The sequence below is a fragment of the Chrysemys picta genome, chromosome 4 (genome assembly GCF_011386835.1).
Source record: "Chrysemys picta bellii isolate R12L10 chromosome 4, ASM1138683v2, whole genome shotgun sequence".
Taxonomy (NCBI): domain Eukaryota; kingdom Metazoa; phylum Chordata; order Testudines; family Emydidae; genus Chrysemys; species Chrysemys picta.
Genome location: NC_088794.1, coordinates 39,127,372 through 39,144,045, shown reverse-complemented (window position 1 = coordinate 39,144,045; position 16,674 = coordinate 39,127,372). Strand labels below are relative to the sequence as shown.

The following is a 16,674-nucleotide window of genomic DNA, read 5'->3' as shown; positions in this document are numbered from 1 at the left end:
CTTCAGGCACTCTGGTCTGCTTCGAAAGCTGAAGGAAGGGACTTTCTTCCCGGACCAGAAAATAACCGTTGGGGATGTTGAAATGCCTATCGTGATCCTTGGGGACCCAGCCTATCCCTTAATGCCATGGCTCATGAAGCCATACACAGGCAGCCTGGACAGTAGTCAGGACCTGTTCAACTACAGGCTGAGCAAGGTCCGAATGGTGGTGGAATGTGCATTTGGACATTTAAAAGCGCGCTGGTGCTGCTTACAGACTCGCTCAGACCTCAGCAAAAAGAATATCCCCCTTGTTATTGCTGCTTGCTGTGCGCTCCACAATATCTGTGAGAGTAAGGGGGAGACATTTATGGCGGGGTGGGAGGTTGAGGCACATCGCCTGGCCGCTGATTACGCGCAGCCAGACACCAGGGCGGTTAGAAGAGCACAGCAGGGCGTGGTGCGCATCAGAGAAGCTTTGAAAACGAGTTTTGTGACTGGCCAGGCTACAGTGTGAAACTTCTGTTTGTTTCTCCTTGATGAACCCTCCGCGCTCCCCCAACCCAGTTCACTCTACTTCCCTGTAAACCAACCACCCCACCCTCCCATCCCCCCTTCGAGCACCGCTTTCAGAGGCAATAAAGTCATTGTTACTTGACATTCATGCATTCTTTATTAATTCATCACACAACTAGGGGGATAATTGCCAAGGTAGCCCGGGATGAGTGGGGGAGGAGGGAAGGAAAAGGACACACTGCAGTTTAAAACTTTAACTTTTATTGAAGGCCAGCCTTCTGATGCTCGGGCAATCATCTAGGGTGGAGTGACTGGGTGGCCGGAGACCCCCCCACCGTGTTCTTGGGCATCTGGGTGAGGAGGCTATGGAACTTGGGGAGGAGGGCTGTTGGTTACATAGGGGCTGTAGCGGCCATCTCTGCTCCTGCTGCCTTTCCTGCAGCTCAACCATACGCTGGAGCATATCAGTTTGATGCTCCAGCAGCCGGAGCATCGACTCTTGCCTTCTGTCTGCAAGCTGACGCCACCTATCATCTTCAGCCCGCCACTTGCTCTGTTCATCCTGTGATTCAGCCCGCCACTTCTCCTCTCGTTCATACTGTGCTTTTCTGTAGTCTGACATTGACTGCCTCCACGCATTCTGCTCTGCTCTTTCAGCGTGGGAGGACATCTGGAGCTCCATGAACATATAATCCCGAGTCCGCCGTTTTCTCCTTCTAATCTTCACTATCCTCTGTGAAGGAGAAACATTTGTAGCTGATGGAGGAGAAGGGAGAGGTGGTTAAAAGACACATTTTAGAGAACAATGGGTACACTCTTTCACGTTAAATTTTGCTGTTCACATTACAGAGCACATGTGCTTTCGTTACAAGGTCGCATTTTTCCTCTTATATTGAGGGCCTGCCAGTTTGGTGTGAGAGATCACTCACGCAGTGCCAGGCAACAGATTTCGGCTTGCAGGCAGCCATGGTAAGCCACAGTCTTTTTTGGCTTTTTTTAACCTTCTTAACATGTGGGAATAGTTTCAAACAGTAGCGCCCTCATTTCCCATACCAAGCACCCGTTGGGTTGGCCATTTAAAATGGGTTTGCAATGTAAAAGGAGGGGCTGTGGTTTCCAGGTTAACATGCAGCATAAACGCAACTAACCCCCCTCTCCCCCCCCCCCCCCAAATTATCGGGGATGATCACTTCACCCCTCCCCCCCACTGCGTGGCTAACAGCGGGTAACATTTCTGTTCAGCAGAGCAGGAACGGGCACCTCTGAATGTCCCCTTAATAAAATCGCCCCATTTCAACCAGGTGACCGTGAATGATATCGCTCTCCTGAGGATAACAAAGAGCGATAAGGAATGGATGTTGTGTGCATGCCAGCAAACACTGGGACCATACGCTGCCATGCTTTGTTATGCAATGATTCCAGACTACGTGCTACTGGCCTGGCGTGGTAAAGTGTCCTACCATGGCGGACGGGATAAGGCAGCCCTCCCCAGAAATCTTTTGCAGAGGCTTTGGGAGTACATGAAGGAGAGCTTTCTGGAGATGTCCCCGGAGGATTTCCGCTCCATCCCCATACATGTTAACAGACTTTTCCAGTAGCTGTACTGGCCGCGATTGCCAGGGCAAATTAATCATTAATCATTAAACACGCTTGCTTTTAAACCATGTGTAATATTTACAAAGGTACACTCACCAGAGGTCCCCTGTGTGCCCTCAGGGTCTGGGATCACGCCTTGGGTGAATTCGGGGGTTACTGGCTCCAGGTCCAGGGTGATAAACATATCCTGGCTGTTGGCATTTCTCCGCTTCCTTGCTGCTGTGAGCTATCTACATTATCTTCATCCTCATCTTCCTCGTACCCCGAACCTGCTTCCCTGTGTTTCTCCAGTGACAGTCATAGCACACAGTTAGGGTAGTGGTGGCTGCACCCCCTAGCATGGCATGCAGCTCCGCGTAGAAGCGGCATGTTTGCGGCTCTGCCCCGGACCTTCCGTTTGCCTCTCTGGCTTTGTGGTAGGCTTGCCGTAGCTCCTTAATTTTCACGCGGCACTGCTGTGCGTCCCTGTTATGGCCTCTGTCCTTCATGGCCTTGGAGACCTTTTCTAATATTTTGCCATTTCGTTTACTGCTACGGAGTTCAGCTAGCACTGATTCATCTCCCCATATGGCGAGCAGATCCCGTACCTCCCGTTCGGTCCATGCTGGAGCTCTTTTGCGATCCTGGGACTCCATCACGGTTACCTGTGCTGATGAGCTCTGCGTGGTCACCTGTGCTCTCCACGCTGGGCAAACAGGAAATGAAATTCAAATGTTTGCGGGGCTTTTCCTGTCTACCTGGTCAGTGCATCTGAGTTGAGAGCGTTGTCCAGAGCGGTCACAATGAAGCACTGTGGGATAGCTCCCGGAGGCCAATAACATCGAATTCTGTCCACACTACCCCAGTTCCGACCCGCTAAGGCCGATTTTATTGCTAATCCCCTCGTTGGAGGTGGAGTAAAGAAACCGGTTTAAAGGGCCCTTTAAGTTGAAAGAAAGGGCTTCGTCGTGTGAACGTGTCCAGGCTTAATTCAATTTAACGCTGCTAAAGTCTACCTAAACTCGTAGTGTAGACCAGGCCTAAGAGTACCTTGTTGCTTCCCAGGGCAGAGTTTAACTTTGGGAGCAATGCAATAGATCTGAACTCCCACAGTGGGACATGGGAAAACAGGATCTTTCAGGTAATTGGCTCCCACACCATCTGAGGAGTTTGGTAAATTGTAACCAGAATCTTGAATTGTATTTGAAAATGAGTAATGGCCAGTATAGTGCTCATAGCACCTTGCCAAGCTCAAAAGCTAGGCTGCTACATTCTGCATTACTCAAAGCTTTTGACCATTTTAAAGGGCAGCCCCAGTTAGTTTGCAACCTGGGCAAAAATATAACACCGCAGTTTTCTATGTTCTTCCCACTCCCACCTCCTGTTTAAGACTGGTTCAAGCTCTTGAGACAGGCTTAAATGGAGGGTAGAAGAAATTGCAAGTTCCAGATGCTCTTCAGGGAAAATTATGAATCCATCGTGCCCCGTCACTCCTGCTGTGAATCTTGATTGCGAAGGTTGGCCATACTTCTCAACTGGAAAAGATGCAGTTGGCATTCTCATGTCATTCTCCTATGCAAACTAAGGAAGTGTGGTCTACATGAAATAACTATAAGGTGGGTGTACAACTGGTGGATAGAACATACTCAAAGATTAGCTATCAATGGTTCACCGTCAAATTGGGACAGCATATCTAGTGGGGTCCCAAAGGGGTCAGTCGTGGGTCTGGAATGAAGTAATTAATGAAAATATTGAATAAAATTTTCAGATTACATCAAGCTAGGAGGGGTTTCAAGCACTTTGGAGGACATAATTAGAATTCAAAAGGACCTTGACAAATGGGAGAATTGGTCTGAATTCCCCAAGATGAAATTCAATAAATATAAGTACAAAGTACTTCGCTTATCAAGAAAAAAAATTCAATTGCACAAATACAAAATGGGGAATAAAGTGGTGGTACTGCTGAAAAGAATCTGGGAGTTATAGTGGATCACAAATTGAATGAAAATCAACAATGTGATGCAGCTGTGAAAAAGACTAATATTCTGGGGTATGCTAACAGGAATGTGGTATGTAAGACATTGGAGGTAATTGTCCCACTCTACTTGGCACTGGTGAGTACTCTGACCAATTCTGGGTGCCAGATCTTAAGAAATATGTGGAAAAAGTGTACAGAGTCTGGAGGAGAACAAGAGAAAATCTAAAAGGTTTAGAAAACCTGATGCATGAGGAAAAGTTTGGCGGGGGGCAGAACCCTGGGCATTTTTAGTCTTTAGAAAAGACTGATAAGTCTTCAAATATATTAAGTGCTGTTATAAAGAGGACAATGATCAATTTTCTTCCATGTTTACTGAAGGTAGAATAAAAAGTAATTGGCTTAATCTGCAGGAAGCAAGATTTAAATTAGGAAAAATGTTCTGTGTGTAAGGATAGTTAAGCTCTGCAATAGGCTCCAAAGGGAGATTGTGGAATCCCCATAATTGGAAGTTTCTAAAAACAAATTGTACAAACACCGGTCAGGGATGGTGTAGGTTTACTTGGTCCTGCCACAGCAGAGGGGACTAGACTTGATGACTTCTCAAGGTCCCTTCTGTGCTACATTTCTATGATTCTGGGGATTCTCCATATGCATTCTCCTGCCCATCAATATCACTTCTCTTTCTGGTTTGAGCCTGAACCAATTTTGCTGCTGTTGAAAGTCCAGTGCAGCGGTGATTATAGTTATGATCCAGAGGTTCAATAATATTGCTTAATGGCACTATCAAAATATTTAATATAGCACCAAATCAATCCAAACGTATTCAGATTTGTATTAAGAATGTTTTTATTTTCATAGAAAAGCTAGCAGATCAAGTGATGCAAAATCCACAAGTCTTGGCAGCTCTGCAGGAGCGACTTGACAGTTCGTCTCACACTCCTTCAAGCTATATTGAAACGTAAGTACAATGCATATCACACTTTCAGCAAGACTGAAAAAATAACAGACCAGAGTTACTATTTAGTCAGAAAAATTGAAATGCCAGAGTAAGGAGTGTTGCTGCTTTAATAGATGGTGCAATGGCCACCATCGTAGAGAGGAGGACCCAAATTGCTCTAGATCAGTTCCACAAACTATTAACCTAAGATTGCATCCTGATACGAGAGTAGTTCACTTTAGTGTTAAGTTAAAACTGAACACTACTCAGATTTTTTTATGTCCATCTTCAATTCCCCTTAACTGGGTTTTGGATCACTTCTCTGAGATTGCTTCTATCATAATCTCTCTTCACTGGATTATGCTTAGTTTTTAGAACTGAGTTCTCTAGGGTCAGTACTAGGTTATAAAGCGAAGGGTTCAACACTTCTGGAACTTTCTCTTCTGCGTGAGAGTGTGAGAATAGGTTAATCTGTTCAGGGAAGTTTGGAGGTTTGGTTCATATCTGGCAATTTGGCCTTGTTTTGTCAGTGTATACATTTATGTTTCAGAGTACAGCCCATGAATACATGCTTTTCTCTACAAAATACACAATTCTTTTCCATAGAAGGGTCGACATAATTGTAATTGCACAAATTTAGATGTAAAAAAAAGAAGTTACTTTCTGCCATCTGAAATATAGGGGAGGCTGATGGTCTAGGGCAGGGGTCGGCAACGTTTGGCACGCAGCTTGCCAGGGTAAGCACCCTTGCGGGCCGGGCCAGTTTATTTACCTGCTGATGCAGCAGGTTCGGCTGATCGCGGCCCCCACTGGCCGCGGTTCGCTGTCCCAGACCAATGGGGGCGGCGGGAAGCCGTGGCTAGCACATCCCTCGCCCGCGCCGCTTCGCGCCACTCCCATTGGCCCGGGACGGCGAACCGCTGCGAGTGGGGTCCGCGATCAGCTGAACCTGCCGTGTCAGCAGGTAAATACCCTGGCCCGGCCTGCCAGGGTGCTTACCCTGGCGAGCTGCGTGCCAAATGTTGCCGACCCCTGGTCTAGGGCAAGGGTCGGCAGCCTTTCAGAAGTGGTAGTGTGCCGAGTCTTAATTGATTCACTCTAATTTAAGATTTTGCGTGCCAGCCATACATTTTAATGTTTTTAGAAGGTCTCTTTCTATAAGTCTATAATGTATAACTAAATTGTTGTATGTAAAGTAAATAAAGTTTTTAAAATGTTTAAGCTTCATTTAAAATTAAATTAAAATGCAGAGCCCCCCCGGACTGGTAGCCAGGACCTGGGCAGTGTGAGTGCCATTGAAAATCAGCTCATGTGCCGCCTTTGCCACGTGTGCCATAGGTTGCCTACGCCTGGTTTGGGGATGGAAGATAATAGCAGGGATCTCAAACTTAATTTACCTTAGGGTCAGTGCCAGTCCTCAAATCCTCCCAGTGGGCTAATAATGTCACTGAAGATGGTGTTCAGAAAATAAAACTTTTATATTGTATTTTTTATTTCGAATTTCTTAGAAATAAAAAAAACTGTCATACCACACTGTTATACAATTCTTCGCTTGCCAGGGAGTTTAGTTTCAGAGGGGCAGCTGTGTTAGTCTCTATCAGCGAAAACAATGAGGCGTACTTGTGGCACCTTAGCGATTAACAAATTTATTTGGGCATAAGCTTTCGTGGGTTTTAACCCACGAAAGCTTATGCCCAAATACATTTTTTAATCTAAGGTGCCACAACTACTCCACAGTTTTTAGTGTTTGCCAGACACCTGGCAACGCTTCAGTTCTGTCAGTTTGTTGATGTTTGGCCTCAGTGACTGAGCAGTTGAAACCTTCAAGATTGCAGCAAGGTGTGCTTCAGATAGTTGTGTTCGGTATTTTGACTTGTTTGTATTCATTGTGGGGGAAAAAAGTGATGCTGCCTCCATGGCTGACTGTGCCCGGCAACAAATGATGGTATCTCTGTCCCTCTCCCCCAGCCGATGGGAGCTGGGGGGGGGGGGAGATGGGGCGGTGCCTGTAGCGAACATTGCAAGCAGTGTGGCTGCCTGCACCTTTCCTCCGCTGGCTGCAGTGGGGAGGTTCTTGGGCCGCAGATGGCCCATGGGCCGGGAGTTTCAGACCCCTGATAATAGTATCAAGGACAACATGGATAAGAAAAGATTCTTATAAAGCTTTTAAATGCCCTATTAAAAAAGGAACGTGTGGGGGGGGAGGGGTGTTATGGCTAAACCAAACCTTCCTATGACTAAAGAGTATAGCTATAATATCAGGATAATGCACAATGACTATTAGATGTGAAGAAGCTAACTTTCTAGACTTACAGAGCTGTTTATTTCTAGGTTACCAAAAGCAGTAAAAAGAAGAATTGATGCCTTGAAACAACTCCAGGTGAAGTGTGCCCATATAGAAGCTAAATTTTATGAAGAAGTTCATGATTTAGAGAGAAAATATGCAGCCCTCTATCAACCTCTCTTCGATAAGGTAGGAAGACTATAAAGATTTTTTCCAAACTGCTGTTTTCTCAAACTTCCTTTGTTTGGAGGTAAATAGAGAAGAGTAAAATAGAAACAAATTCTCTCTCCTTTCTCTGTCTCCCCTCCTCCCCCTCCCCCCCCCCCCCCACAGCTGCTTTAAAGAGAAGCTTGGATTACCAATCTAGAACTCTAGCCCTTGTTCTTTTCTCATCCTATCAGATGTTCCATATTGTAAAAACCGTACTTCCAGTGATAAAGGCTGGGGTTAGTTACTCCTTTTGTAACTCTAAAGAGGGGAACTGCTGGAGAGCTGTGTAAAGCATTCTTTTCTACTCCTCTGATTGTATTAAAAACTCCAAGACTTATGGACAGTTTCCCCATTTACAGAATCTATAGCAGATGCACTAGCATATCCAAAGCATGTTCTTGATATCACTACTCCAGCACCAGTCAGTCCGTTAGGTCTTTTCCTGCAAGGCCTGGCACTCGGACTAGTTGACTATACATTACAAAATAAACAAAACCTCACAAAGGAATTAAACGGGCTAACAAAACAAGGCAATATCTGGAAAATCCTTGTCAGATTCCTGAACGTGTTGCTGGGTGTAAAAGAAGGTATATAGTGAGTCTGTATCCTATACTTGGGCTCTTGGGTTTATTAGAACTGCACTAGATAGTACATTTTAGCAACTTTTCTAGATCCCAGCCTCCTCACTTTAAAAATTGCTTCAAAAACCACAACACACAAACAAAACTATTGATGCTATGATCATTGGCCTGCTAAACCCAGGGTTGTAAGTTCAATCCTTGAGAGGGCCACTTAGGGATCTGGGGCAAAAATTAGTACTTGGTCCTGCTAGTGAAGGCAGGGGGCTGGACTCTATGACCTTTCGAGGTCCCTTCCAGTTCTATGAGATATCTTCATATATTATTCATAAGTCACACTTTCTTTTGTTTACATTCAATAATGAGAAAATAGCAAAAACCTTTCTGGAGGTGGAGGGTGGTGTACATTTCCTCAAAGGTAGACATCTACACAAAGTAGACAGATTTTTTTCTCTTTGACAGAAGAATTCCTTTAATTGGTGGAGAACATTCTTTAGTACAACAGATTGTTTGTTCTTAATGTCAACTCTTGGTTCTTACCTAAATTTTAGCTTTAACATTCACCATGTTAGATATAAATAATAATGAACTCTTTGGAGACAATTTCATCCTCTGTCTATTCATGTCTTCATTTTCTTTGCATAGCTAATGCATTTTTCTGTGTAATCGATAGGATTGTAATTGAACTTCTTATATGTGAAAAGTGTATTTGTAGCCTGCTGCGAACTCCTAAAATTGATACCTGTGATTCTGAATTTCCTGACATTGACCATCTAAAAAACACTGCAGTTTTTGATAGTGGGACAGTTTCTCTTCTCTGGAGCATTGGCAGAATCTGGCCCAAGGAGGCTCATACTAATGCAGGGGAATCTTCTGGTGACATAGAGCTAGTATACTGGTTTTGCACTAGCTCTCCTTGCTGCTGGCCAAGTGTGTGTGGCTGGTGCTTTACTAAGCCCTGCTGGTCTCTGACTGCATTTTCAGCCTCTTGGTCGTGGTGGCAGCCTGTGTAACTCAGCCATTAGGCTACTCCAAAGTTACGTTGAGGACTTGTCTGGTGCAGAGCCAGTGAAAAAGTGAACTTTATACCATCTTTGCAGTCTCCATCTTTCCTCCATTGCTGTGATCCTCTGCTGTGGCTGAGGATTTGTCTCTTTTGTACAGAACTTTTTTTGCTCCCCTGTGGTGTGTAAGGGTCTCTAGGAAAAGTGCAATTAATGCCTGGTCTGTACTAGGAAATTAAGTGACAGTTATACTGACCTAGGGGTGTGAAAATTCAACACCTCTGAGCTATGCAGTTAAATCAACCTAACCCCCATTGTAGACAGTGCTAAGTTGACAGGAGAAGCCTTTCCGTCAGCATAGGTAGTATTTTCACAGAAATGTTATAGGAGCACAGCTGTGCTCCTATAGTAGTTTATTTGCAGACATATGCTGACTGCTATACAAGAGTAGGAACTATTTGACAGAACCATTTTTATAGCCAAAGTACGTGAGCTAAAAGTTATTTTTGCTGACATTCAGTGGTACCTATTTGAAATTGTAGTAAAGTACAAAACAGACAATTGTGACTTCCACTCTTTTGTTTTCACTTTAAACATAAGTAACTCTAGTTCTGTTTAGTTCATTTATGTTGTAACTTACTGTTAATACATGTTGTAATCACCCTAATAAGTTGTCTGTTACCTTCATGCTCTTACCCTAATAATCGGGGATACTTATCTATCCTATTAGTGAGTCAATTGTTTTCCTTGGGGTTTTTTAAGGATTGTTTTGCATGCTGGGAGTCATTATGAGAGAATCAATTTTTGTATTTTGCCAGAGGCAGTAATTTTGCCCAGCCTTTTATAGCAGCCCAGGGAATTGTTCAGAGTAACCTTTAATTACTGCTTTAATATTTTTCTCCCTTAAATGTATAATTCTCTTGTGCAGCGAAGGGACTTTGTCATTGGTGAAGCTGAACCTACAGATGCAGAGTCAGAGTGGCACAGTGAAAATGAGGAGGAAGAAAAACTAGCTGTGAGTAGAAACAAGCTAATCATTAGTTTGAAAATTTGATAAAGGACTAATTTTGTTTATATAGCCTGAAAGATACTGTCTTAAATCTAATTTCTTTGAAATCTAGATTTCATATAGAACTCTTGTAATAAGCACAAGCCTGGACTGAACACAATGACATATAGGACTTGTCCACACGAACAGTTAGTTCTTGGCAAGTTGAGGTGTGAATTTAATCTACCCCATTCTAGCCCGCCATGGACTGTCTGTCTGGACCTTGCTGACGTATTAACAGTTCAATTCTCTTTGATATCATCCTTTTTCAAAAAGGACCAGATCAAAGTGTATTATCAAACGGGTTAATGCAAGTCAGCAGGGTCCACACAGATAGTTGGTCCATGGAAGCTAGTGTGGCATAGATTCTCACTCTAGCTTGCTGTGAACTAAATGTTTACATAGACAGACAAACCCAAACTTTATTCAGTGTTCTAAAATTATAATCCAGTTTACTTTTAAATTTTCACTTAAGCAAAAATACCTAAAATAAGAAGACTTAACTTAAACAACAGGAAGGGAGAGGAGTTAAGGGCCAGTGTTGGCACAAGAACAAATGGATAGAAACTGGCTATCAGTAAGATCAGACTTGAAATTAGACAAAAGTTTCTAACCATCAGAAGAGCGAAATTCTGGAATAGCCTTGTAAAGGGAGTTGTGGAGGGGGGAAACTTAATCTGTTTTAAGACTGAAGGCAGAGGTGAAAGTAAGCCGGTCCAGTCCAGTATGGCATACCGGCAAGAGCTAGTACGGCGTGCCAGAGCGCATTGGCTTCCGCGGCAGGGATTTAAAGGGCTCTGGGCTCCCCGCAGTTGCGGGGAGCGAAGAGCCCTTTAAATCCCACCTGCAGCTTCGGTGCGTGGCGATCGATCTATCAGGGATTGATTATCGCGTGTAGTGTAGATGCGATAAATCGATACCCAATCGCTCTCTCGTTGACTGCTGAACTCCAGCTCAGCGAGAGGCGGAAGCAAAGTTGACGGGGGAGTGGCGGCTGTCGATCCTGCCCCGCGAGGACACGAAGTAAGTGATTGTAAGTTGATCTAAGATACGTCAATCTCTCTCTTTCTCCTTCCCCCCCCCCCCCCCCCCCCAAAGTGTAGACCAGGCCTGAGTTACTGCAGGTAACTTTATCAGCTGTGTGTCTGTCCTGGATTTTGGCCACATGTTCATATTGTCATATTTGGGTTTGGGAAGGAATTTTTTCCCCAGGTCACATTGAAAGAGACCTTGGGGTTTTTTTGTTTGACTTTTTTTTGCCTCCCTCTGTAGCTTGGGGCACTAGTCACTTGCTGGTTTGAACTAGAGTAAATGATGGATTCTCTGTAACTTTGAAGTCTTTAAATGAAGATTTTAGGACTTCAGTAACTCATCCAGAATTTATGTCCCTTCTACAGGAGTGGATGGGTGAGGTTCTGTAGCCTGCAATGTGCAGGAAGTCAGGCTGGATGATCATGGTGGTCACTTCTGGCCTCAAATTCTCTGTTTAAAATTAAATTTTGAAAATTTACTGAATTTTTACACCAGTATATTGCCATCAACCAATACTGTTTAACGGTTGTTTGTTCCTTTTCGTTTGCACTGTTCGTAACCTGTTGACAGTATCTTTCTGCTAATGGGTTCCATTCCAGTGCTACATAAATCACCAAAGTAATACAAGGCTGGCTGGCTGACTGACTGGCTGTTCTTTATTTTGGGGGACATAACTAGCGTTTAGTGCTATGAATACAGATTTGACAAATAGATATCTCAGACTTCGGTAAAGTGTATTGTAAAGCAAGTTTTATTCCAATAGAGATCCAGCAGCCCAGCATGCTTTTTATATATTCTGTGTGTAGTAGAAAATATTGAGTTTTAAGAAGGGCCTTCTATAGCTTCAGCACATTCCATTTATATTTAATGAGTTTTAAGGACTCTCTCTCTATTTATATAAAATACACACACACTTTTTCCTTTCTTCCTGACTTGTTCTCCATTTTCTTTAGTCATTCTTATCTCTGTGCAAAATTAATACTACCCTCATTCTATATTTACTAGTCATTGTATTTGATGGTAATCCACAGTACTACCACAGGCACACATGACAAGGTTTCTAAATCTATGGGATGAGTGGCAACAGTTTATGAAGTTACTGGCATGTGTTGAGGACCATTTTTTGGTAACTTCCAGCAGTCCTTAAGCAATTGAAGTTTGTAATGCTTTCTGAGACTTCCTGTTTACCTATTCTTATGTATATACACAAGTTCAATTAATCTTATGAACTGCTGTAAATATTGCCCAAACATGATCCTTTGGTAAATGTAATAAATTGCTGTTCCCTGCTCTTGACTCATCACTCAAATAGCAGATATTGTTGGAGGCAATTCTAAGAGCTTCTGGTGATGCTACCTTTGCTACTGCAAAGCAGCAGAATTCTTCATGATCAAGAACTGGATTTGCTGCGTTGTTGGATGAGGACATAGTAGCAGGGACATGTATTAGCACAATCCCATGCTGAATTTTAGTTCTGTATTAATTTTTTTCTTCACATACAACAAGCAGCTTTCTGTGCCCCAAAGAGAAGAACCCGGACAGCATATTCTGTAGGTACTTTTCATTATTACATCAGACATAAATTTGCCAGATGTTTCCTAGAAGACTTGGAAAGACTGTCTCTGCCCCACATGCTACCAATTTAAATTTTAGATAGAGCACAGTGAAAATGAGAAACAGAGGATTGGTCTCTTTCTTGCCCTGTAGAACAGTACACCTCTACCCCAATATTGGTTCTCAGGAGCCAAAAAATCTGTGTTCTAGGTGAGACCGCGTTACATTGGGGTAGGGAGAGGAACTGCTTTTACCGCTCTGCGCCCCAGCTTCTACCCCCCCCCCCATTCACACCCCCCCCCCCCCCCAGCTTGCCACTCCAATCAGCTGTTTGGCCCAGCAAGCCTGGGGGGGGGGAGGGTAGGGGGAAGTGGAGCGGTGCGCTCAGGGGAGGAGGCGAAGATGAGCTGGAGCGGTTCCTCTGCACCCCCCTGTTACTTGCTGCAGCCCTCCCCATGCGCTCCCCCGCTCACCTCCTCCCACAAGTGCGCTGAAGCGCCGCCCTCTTCCCCCCCCCCCCCCCCCGGCTTGGCACGCCAATTAGCTGTTTTGGGCAGCAAGCCTGGGAGGGAGGAGAAGCGGAGCTGAGCGGCGCGTTCGTGGGAGGAGGAGGAGGAGGCAGAGGTGAGCTGGGGCAGAGGGGATGCAGCAAGTAGCGGGGGGCATAGAGGAACCCCTCCCCGCCCCAGCTCACCACCTCCTCCTCCCACAAGCATGCTTCTCCTCCCTCCCAGGCTTGCCGCACAAAACAGCTGATTGGCGCGCCAGGCCGGGGAGGGGGGGAGCTGGAGCGGTTCCTCTGCACCCCCCCCCCGCCCCCTGTTACTTGCTGCGGCGCACTCGTGGGAGGAGGCGGAGTGGCGGTGAGCTGGGGCGGGGGGGCGCCTCGGGGGAGGGCCCAGCAAGTAACAGGGCAGTGCACAGGGAATCACTTGCGGTAACACAAATTCAGATATAATGAGGTAAAGCAGCCTCATCCCCCGGAGCACTGCTTTACCGTGTTATATCGGACCACCTTGTATCTGGGTAGAGGTGTACATCTACACCTCTACCCCGATATAACGCGACCCGATATAACACTAATTTAGATATAACACGGTAAAGCAGCGCTCTGAGGGGGGAGGGAGGGAGGAACTGCACGCTCCAGCGGATCAAAGCAAGTTCGATATAACACGGTTTCACCCATAACACGGTAAGATTTTTTGGCTCCTGAGGACAGTATTATATCGGGGTAGAGGTGTACATCTACTTAATTTAGACATGTACCTTTAGGTTTTATTATTTTAGTGTATTTAAAAAAAACCGAAGTATAACAAATGAAATTGGAAAGTTATCTGTTTGTATCTTGTAGTCAAGAATTCCATGGCAATTGAAAGCACTTTAAACTAGTACCAAACCAGCAGCAGTTGTACGTACTTTAAAATTTACAAATATGGAAATACAGTTGTAAATCAACTTTGAATCTGTTTGACTTGATTTGTAAGTGGAATTGACTATCTTGGTTTAAAACCATCTCTAAGCATGAACTTTCAAGTCACAATTTTCAGGAATCTGACAGCATTTTAAACATCTACAATAGGACCTCAGTTACAAACACCTCGGGAATGGAGGTTGTTCGTAACTCTGAAATGTTCGTAGCTCTGAACAAAAAACATTATAGTTCTTTGAAAAGTTTACAACTAAACATTGATTTAATACACCTTTGAAACTTTACTATGCAGAAGAAAAATGCTGCTTTCCCTTTTCTTTCTTAGTAGTTTGTTTAAAACAGTACTGTACTATATTTCCTGCACACTGTGTGCGTGCGCTGCTGCCTGATTGCTTACTTTTGGTTCCAAATGAGTTGTGTGATTGACTGGTCAGTTCGTAACTCTGGTAGTCATAACTCTGAGGTTCTACTGTACTTTTTATACTAAGTGAGGAAGGCTCTTAATTATGAAGTTTGTGCTTTTCTTAAACATTTCTATGTTTACTTCATAGGGAGACCTCAAAAACAAAGTAGTAATAGAAGAGAAAGAAGCAGCAGCAGCTGCAACAGAAGAGTCAAATCCCAAAGGAATTCCAGACTTCTGGTTTACAATCTTTAGAAATGTAGATATGCTAAGTGAATTAGTACAGGTAAGCTAATTCCATTTGAAAAAGCTAACTTCACCTGCTTTTTTTCTCCCAATTACTAGATGAAACTTGAGGAAGATGTGAGTAACCAAGAGCTTGCAGTTCTTGAGAATCCTTTACCTGGTCTTTGTCAAATAAAACACTTGAAGATAGTTTGTAGTTTGCTTGTTACTAAGTGAAAGTTTTTGATAAATAAGATCTAAGCGGTCTGGAAACTGGTATTGCAATTAGTTCTGCATCCATTAGCGCATATATTCACATTCTACTTTTTGCCACTTTATTTTGTTTAGGTAGTTGTATAATTTAAGGATATCTTGAGCAAGTACTTAAACTGGCTGTATCTGTATTGGACTGGACTTCTATATTTGCTACATTTTGTTGCATTCTGCCCTTATACAATTTATCCTATTAACTTTCTGTTAATATTTTGGAATAATCCCCTAAAACTAGTCATTTTTATACATCTGTCACATCATGCCTCTGCTTAGTAGTGGAAGTAGTAATTGGAGTTTTCATCTTCCAAGAAGTTTAATTTTCAGTCACATGCTACCCCAAGAGATGGCAACTTTAACTTCAAAGATAAGATGACAGATTTCAACAAACGAGAATTTGGCAAGTGACAGTTTTAAAGTAATTTCAAAGAACTTGGATCTGAATTTCAAATTTATCATGAACTTGTGATCAAATTATTAGGTTCTACATAGCTCACTGCTCTGAAGTGAGCAAGTTTAGATGAAAATTTTGCTTTTTGAAATTTGAACTGCCTGTTCAAACTTTTTTCCTTTCTGTTTAGGAATATGATGAACCAATCTTAAAACACCTGCAGGATATTAAAGTGAAATTTTCTGAACCTGGACAGCCTATGGTAAGTATTGTCTGAAAATTTTTTTTTTAAATAGTACACAGTAGTGATGGGCAATGGTTCAAAATGTTATTGATCCCTCCCTGCCTACAACCATCAGTGTGAAAATATGGGGCGTACTGTTCTGACCAAAGATTCCAAGCTTCAGGTTCTTAGCACAGATTTTTAGTTGTTTTTCTAGTCCTTTATTGTCTTGTACTCTAGCCAATCTTTATCATCACCTTCAACTCTATTCTACCTCCTCTTGTTCCCCTTTACTTAGGTTTAAAAGAGTGAACTAATTTTTTATATTGAAAAATTGAAACAGCTACTTATGCCATATTTAATACTTGGACAAATTAGTGAACGTTAGTCAAAAAGAATCATGTGTACTGTTCATCACATTAGAAAAACTATACCTTCCCCAAATAAAATGGAAATCAATGTGACTTAAGTTCTGTTACTTTAAAACAGTAATGAAAAATATGGTACAGATGCAAAAATACAGAAAGTTTAAACAAAAGATTTCATTTTTAACTGCACTTAGAAACATTTTTTTCCAGATAAATATACCCTTAGTTAATATCAACACAGCAGCTGGGATAAGTGATTCCTAGCTCAAATAGACATACACACACTAGCTAAGCTCATGCTAGTGCCTAAAATAGCTGGGTGGTACAGCAGTTTAGTAGCCTATTTAAGTAGTCCCACTCAACCTCCTGCATTCATACTTATGTGGTTTGCCTGAGCTGCCACCCATGGCTCCATGGCCACACTGCTATTTGTCATTTCTAGCTCAAGCAGAGCTACCATCCTTAAGTCTACCTGAGCTGGGAATTATACCTCCCAGCTGCTGTTTAGACATACTCTGACTTCGCTTTTTTTACAGTTTGTCAAACTTCTAGTGTAATCTTATCTGTGCAAGGAAAAAGCTAAAATACTAGTGGAGTTTATAAATGAGCACACAAAGGGAATCCTTTGGCACTCACCTGCAGAAATTAACTTAAATCAGTTATGTCTGGC

General features: G+C 43.2%; 1 protein-coding gene and 1 non-coding gene across 18 annotated transcripts in view; both read left to right on the top strand.

The window, feature by feature from the left end:
• The window catches only part of NAP1L4 (nucleosome assembly protein 1 like 4), a 61,957-nt gene that overhangs the window by 16,418 nt on the left and 28,865 nt on the right, over positions 1-16,674 (top strand). For all 17 annotated transcript variants that reach the window (XR_010600952.1, XR_010600951.1, XM_065594707.1 and 14 more), the window contains 5 exons: positions 4,907-5,006; positions 7,317-7,458; positions 9,990-10,076; positions 14,676-14,813; positions 15,604-15,675. Coding sequence is in view for 15 of the 17 variants with exons in the window: in XM_065594707.1 (XP_065450779.1) it covers positions 4,907-5,006; positions 7,317-7,458; positions 9,990-10,076; positions 14,676-14,813; positions 15,604-15,675 (539 nt within the window). In the remaining 2 variants the exon portion in view is untranslated. The remainder of the gene's footprint in view (positions 1-4,906; positions 5,007-7,316; positions 7,459-9,989; positions 10,077-14,675; positions 14,814-15,603; positions 15,676-16,674) is intronic.
• LOC112060235 (small nucleolar RNA SNORA54) lies at positions 11,686-11,815 on the top strand. The gene has a single exon (XR_002889550.1). It is a non-coding gene; the product is annotated as a small nucleolar RNA SNORA54 (small nucleolar RNA).